General features: G+C 39.6%; 1 protein-coding gene across 1 annotated transcript in view; it reads right to left on the reverse strand.

Moving 5' to 3' along the window:
- Nucleotides 1-2802: 2802 nt before the first annotated feature.
- The window catches only part of LOC126386985 (gephyrin-like), a gene marked incomplete at its 5' end in the record, with an annotated part of 8019 nt that continues 4303 nt past the window's right edge, over nucleotides 2803-6518 (reverse strand). The window contains 2 exons of the mRNA XM_050039559.1: nucleotides 2803-4046; nucleotides 5677-5773. Of these exons, the coding sequence (XP_049895516.1) occupies nucleotides 3913-4046; nucleotides 5677-5773 (231 nt within the window). The remainder of the gene's footprint in view (nucleotides 4047-5676; nucleotides 5774-6518) is intronic.

Here is a 6518-nt window from a genome sequence, read left to right on the forward strand (position 1 = left end):
TGCAGAATGTTAATTGTCATTCTTTTATCAAATTAAACCCACAGAACTTCCAGAAGATTACAAAGATACCTTCCAAATATGTCAAGCTGAATTTTGGGCAAATAATAATAATACAAAATAATTTTAAAAAGTGACAGAATGGTCGGCTACTGCCACCACAACCACAGACTTTTCTGTTTAAATATTAATTTTGTGAAATATCATTCAGCTTCAAAGACGACCTGGAACAGAACAGGCTCACACAGAACTTAAAGTGTATGAATATATGCAATAACTGACTTTTTTGGGGCCAGTTTGGGGCAGCAGAACGAGTTGTTAACATAGCATCGACAAATTATACATCAAATTTCAAGGTGATACGACAAATTTTGTAGAAAACAGTTTCTTATTTCAGATATGGAGCAATGTCACCATTTATATGGAGTCCTGTTTCTGGCCGCCTGGTGAATGTAAGTCCAATATTGACACTCTTTAGCTCTGTTTTTGGTCTCCACCAACTCCTGAATGGTTCCCATAAACGAAGCAGAGTTAAAAATAAAGTACAGTATTTCCTTCTGAAATGCAGTGGAGTAAAAAGTCTCAGCCTATTCCTTTTTCGGTTATCAAGTGTGAGAAAAGTTGTGTTAAATAATTTTTATTTTTATAGATGTATGTAACTGAAATAAAAATCATTCATTCAAAATTTCTAACATAGGCTAACAATGAGTATTGCTAGGAGTAAGTGCTTTTCTGTACAAATGATTGCACACATAATGCCGATTAAAGTCAAACTCTTCAATTAATGAATATTCAGTACCTGTATAATGTGTGTATACTGTACTGAAAAAATGCCATCTGCTTTTTTCATCCCAATGGCCTCAGAAGATGAAGTGTCTTTTCAAGTTGCTGAAAATTAGAAGCTCATGGAGCAGCTCAGAGATAACATACTTAATAAATCTCGTTACGTTGTCAGTGTATCCTCTAATAAATAAACACTTACTGCACCTGAGGGTCTGATGAATTCTGCCGTTATATTCTACAATCATCTTCACGCTGATCGCCTTACACTCCACCCATTCTCGCAGATGAATTTAACTAAGTTCTTGTCACAGGCCTATTAATCATCACCAGCTAATGGGATCTGCTGTCATTTCACCTCGCAGAGCAGAACAGAAACTGTCTAATCTCATGCAGCCTCAGAAATATCTACACCAAAGCCTGAAGCTGCCTTTTTCCTGCTGTATTTTCTATTAGGTTAATCCTTTCTGACACCTCTGTACTTAACCTCTTTTCTTCATTAGGCTCTCCGCTGCCAGTCCCCGATTCTTAAATACTTACCTCCCTGGAAAGACAGACAGTTAAAACCCGTTTTGCTTTGCAGTGCTTTGCTCCTGTGCAGCTGTTTCTATCTGAGAAACAGTGGTTATTAAAAGCATTACTGCATCAGCTAAATATACCAAAAACATCAAGTTAAAGCACTCGTTCTACAGGAAAAATGGTCCCTGTGACTGATATTTTATTACACTGTTGATATTGAATGAATGTGTAAGTGGTATTTTATGGTCCAGTGGTTCTCAATCTAGGGGTCGGGCCCCCTTCAAAGGGTCACAAAATAAATCTGAGGGGTCACGAGAAGAGTAATATGAGAACAGAGAAAAATAATTAGTTCTGCAACAAATTTATCTTCATTTTTGGACTTTTTGCTTTTTTTAAAACAAAGAATTGGATCATTTTGACCTCTTTCGGGCTCAAACATTTATTAAACATACAAACATACATTATTATATTAAAGGTCAACACATTCTCACTCCGACCTCGTCACATATCGATTTTTGGTCATGGACTTTCCACGTCAACATGACGTGCAAGGGGGAACTGCCCATTGGTCCGACAGCCCACTAGTCCGACATCCCATTGTTCTGACCATATTAAACCCATTGTTCCGAAGTCCCGTTGTTCCGAAATCATCATGATGCCCTGTGGTTAAGGTCTGGTTAGGTTTAGGCACAAAAAACACTTGGTTAGGGTTAGGAAAAGATCATGGTGTGGGTTAAAATGAAAAAGAAAGTGACAAACACATAAGCCGTGAGCCTGCTTCGCCTCAAGCCTTTCCCGGCTGACCCAGAGCCAGTCGCGGCGCACCATGAAGGCAGAAATACGCCCGTCGGGAGCCGTTCAGCACCGCGGACCGTCGGACTAATGGGATGTCGGACCAATGACATGGACCCGTGCAAGGTACCCTGGGTGTGTTGGTTGTTGACATTCTGGGACGCCGTGTCAAGTTCTGCCTGTTACATGCGTTGTCTTCTTTCAAAATACACTTCAGTTTTCACGGGAAATTTAACATTTACATACAGTCTCTTTCAAAATAAACGCACTACGTCAGTACAACAACACGAATTGATGTGTTTTTTTCCTTCAACAGCTAATGCACATGGTTAGGTTTAGGAAAAAAGAACAGGGTTTACGGCTTACGGTCACATTGTTATTGCAACCTCTTTGGTTTGGCACTCAAGGTAAGTTTTAGTTCTGCAAACTCACCACTAGATGCCACTAAATCCTACACACTGGACCTTTAACATAGGTAAACATATTCACATTTAGAAACTGTATCCACTGGGGTGCTTTGCTCAGGGACCTCGACGGTTGTTCAGTAAGGTAAGACCATCACTCATTCATTCATAAATTCATGCACCTCTCTGACCTTCAGATGACCACCTGCCAAAGTTTCAAAGAAGAAAATCACTGTTTTTTCTTTAGATATATTTTATTAAAAAAGGAAACCCAACAAGAACTTTTTTTTTACATAATGATCAAGGATTTTTATTATCTTAGTCTCTTTCATCAGTTTCATATCATTACAGAAAATGTTATAGTACAGCGTTGTTCAATGTCTCCTCATTGCTTAATAATTTCCTTAGGAGTGCTGGTCACATATATCTGTACAATATGGTTCTTATTTTTTTCTGTACATTTTTTGTGAAGTTGGTTAAAAAGGCTGTCAGCACTTAAAGAAGCTGTTTCTTTTCTTTCTCTTTTTTTTTTTATTCTTAAATAGTTGATCAAATAAAAGATTATTTTTCCCGGGTTAAGCTCGCCCCTGGGGGGGTTTGGGACGGAGTTTACACCCGGTCACCGTGAATATAAGGAAGCTTCAGGGTCTGGGCAGACTGGGGTGCGCCCCCCCCACCTCCCCATCCCCACATCACCTCTTCCCTGCCCAGGCATTTGGCACTGCGCACATAAACAAGACTCACAAGATAAACAACAAGCAAAGCTCTTTGTGAAGCCATTATGATGCATACTAATGAGAGAAAAACAGAAGTGTCACCTTGATGGGCGCTCAAAAGAGGAAGTGGTCTTGATGTGCCCCCTCTTCCTTTTAGCTGAGCACCGTGGGAAATCTGGAGTCTTCCTCAATGTTTTCTTCATTTTCAAAAAACAGATTATTTTTTTTTCCACTAAAGATGAGAAAATAATAATTTTCTTTTTTTGTCCTGGCAGGCACCTACAGCTGTCTATTAAAATGCTACTGCTATAGATAAGGTCTAGCATTGAACACACAAAGCAATTGCAATGAAAGGAACGAAGTTGCCTTAATATAATAATGATAATAAGAAGAATAATGATAATAATAATAAGAATAATCATAATAATATATTACAGAATAAATCTCTTTTTATAATTAGATTTTTTCATTAAAAGTTATATTTTTCTTTGTTTGAAATACTATAATCTTTTTAAATTAATTTTTTCATATGTATCTAGGTTGTGATCAAGATGTTGACTATACCTCAACGTTATCCAAATCAATAAAAACTAGCTGTGCCGTTGCATATTACAGAATAGTCAATGATATGTGGACATGCACCGTGAACCACCCATTCCAACCCTCGCTATATGACGCCGACGCTCCGTCCCTCTGTGGTGACATCATAGCCGGCCGATGACCATGACGTCGACCACCTCGCCCTTGTGCAGCTCCACGTATTGCTCTGTTTTCGGAGGTAGCATCAGGAGCCCGTTGGCACTGCGCATGCTCATCAGCCTGCTGCTCACCTGGTTCCCTGCGGCACAGAGACGACAAAATACTTTCAATCAGAATCCAACCCGTAAAGGAAACTGGGAATTTAGCCATACTTTCAAACATTTTGATGGCACCTCGGCACGTTGAACTGCCAACTCCGTCATATACACCACACTCAACCTCACCACACCACAAACTGTACAGGTTGTAGCTGCTGTGGTCGTGGACTAGTTACACATTGGATTAAAACAAAGATCACTTGCAGTGATTGGCAAACCATACAAATGGTTATTTTTAGCTACATTTGGGTACAAAAAGCATCAAATTCACGTATTGTTTGACTGAAGAAGTTCCGATAAAGCTTGGTGCTGGGTTATTTTAGCCTTAAAGGTATCAAGTGCCAATACTCAGCCCTAGTTTCATCCCATCATAATGATTAAAATGGTCACAAATTCTATTAAGTGTTGCCTTATTTTTCATTGTCTGGATAATATTAAAATACTACAGATTCCAAGTGCTTGAGTCAGCGTAAAAAATCTTTAAAAAAAACTTGAATTACATTAGATAAAAGCGCTGCAATAACTCCATACAGGATTAGGAAAAAAAGAGTTAGACCAGCAGCACAGCGAGGATGAATACTGAGGCAGAGCTGGGAGTCAGTATATATCAATTATTATGATAGGAGACGGACATTATTTGGGGTTTTGGTTAAAACTGCCATGATTTAAAAGTTTTGTTCCTGCTCTTGAAAGATGCATTAAAGGGGCATCCTGTAGCTCACCTGAAAAAGTGTGAACACCATGTACAAAAGGCTCCCCATCTTAAATTGCCTGATCAAATCAAGGCAAGAAAGCCGAAAAATAATCTCAAAAGAAGTATTTGAGTAAAAATTCTGCTAAATTTAATCGGCTGTTGCAGCTGAGTGAAATGAAGATGACCATGCTATGATCGTGAGCATGACATCCACAACATTAGCCTGACTAACTGATCTTTTATTTAAGGTTAAAAAACTGTGTAAAAAACAAAAATACTGTGATATTTGGTGCCCTGCTACATAATGCACATGGTCTGTCCCCACATGAAGCATGAACCAGCCCTATGGATCCATTTCTATCCGTTTGAGCAGCTCAGTGTTTTCGCAAAAGCACGCCTAATAAGTAACTGAAAATAATGTTGCTGAGTGTTGGAGATATTGGCCGTAGAGATGTCTGCCTTCTCTCAAATATGATGGAACTAGATGGCAACACTAATGTCTCTTTCCAGAAATCATGACCTGGTTACTCAAGATAATCCGCAGATCTTGTTGTGAGCAGTTTCATCTAGGAACTATTTTCTTTCTACCAAACCACACCTGCCAACCAAATCACTGTTTTTTTCAAAAGTATTTTGTTGGAGCTTTGAGCACCACAAGCCGAGTGCCATTTATTAACAATATATTCAAGAGTAGGCAGATATCTCTACAGCAGATATCTCCAACACTCAGCAACTCACACCAAAACAATCTAGACTAATAAACAGCACTACAGGTAAGAGGGAAAATATGTAGTTTTTGATTGCGGGGTGAACTGTCCCTTTAAGGCTTTTAACCAAACTTTTCTCTGTGTCAACAGAAAGCTCTCTTTTCTGGCTGATATTAACTTTAAAACATGCACCGGCTTTGCTTGTGGTACCTGTGCTCTGTGCCCACGGCAGAGGCTCCTGGTGATGCCATGTCAGAATGCAGCGGTGGTATTCAGGGCGAGGGTCCAACTTCACATCACAAGACAACTAGAGAAAGAGCATACAGTGGAAATTATAATGATATACAGCATGTCAATAAATCCTCTTGATCATCGCCCATATTTGTCTGTAACTTTTAAAGACAGTCTCACACTTGCAAAACAAGATTGGTGTAATTACCGCAGAGAGAAATTTTTATAGTGTAGAAACATCTAGAAACCTGCATCCTGGTCCACTGTTCTGGCAGCTACTAATATGTCTCTTGGTGGAGTGCAGACCATACGTCAACTGAAAGGTTACATTTGCCAACATACACTCACCGGCCACTTTATTAGGTACACCTGCTCATTAATGTAAATAGCTCATCAGCCAATCATGTGGCAGCAACTCAATGCATTTAGGCATGTAGACATGGTCGCGACAACCTGCTGAAGTTCAAACTGAGCATCAGAATGACGAAGAAAGGTATTTAAGTAACTTTGAACATGGCATGGTTATTGGTGCCAGAAACTGCTGATCTACTGGGGTTTTCACACACAACCATCTCTAGGGTTTACAGAGGATGGTCTGAAAAAGAGAAGATATCCAGTAACATTCAGATGGTAGAGTCAAAATTTGGTGTAAACAACATGAAAGCATGGATCCATCCTGCCTTGTATCAACAGTTCAGGCTGGTGGTGGTGGTGTAATGGTGTGGGGGATATTTTCTTGGCACACTTTGGGCCCCTTAGTACCAACTGAGCATGGTTTAAACACCACAGCCTACCTGAGTATTGTTGCTGACCGTGTCCAT

This window comes from Epinephelus moara, unplaced genomic scaffold (genome assembly GCF_006386435.1).
Source record: "Epinephelus moara isolate mb unplaced genomic scaffold, YSFRI_EMoa_1.0 scaffold1339, whole genome shotgun sequence".
Classification (NCBI taxonomy): Eukaryota; Metazoa; Chordata; class Actinopteri; order Perciformes; family Serranidae; genus Epinephelus; species Epinephelus moara.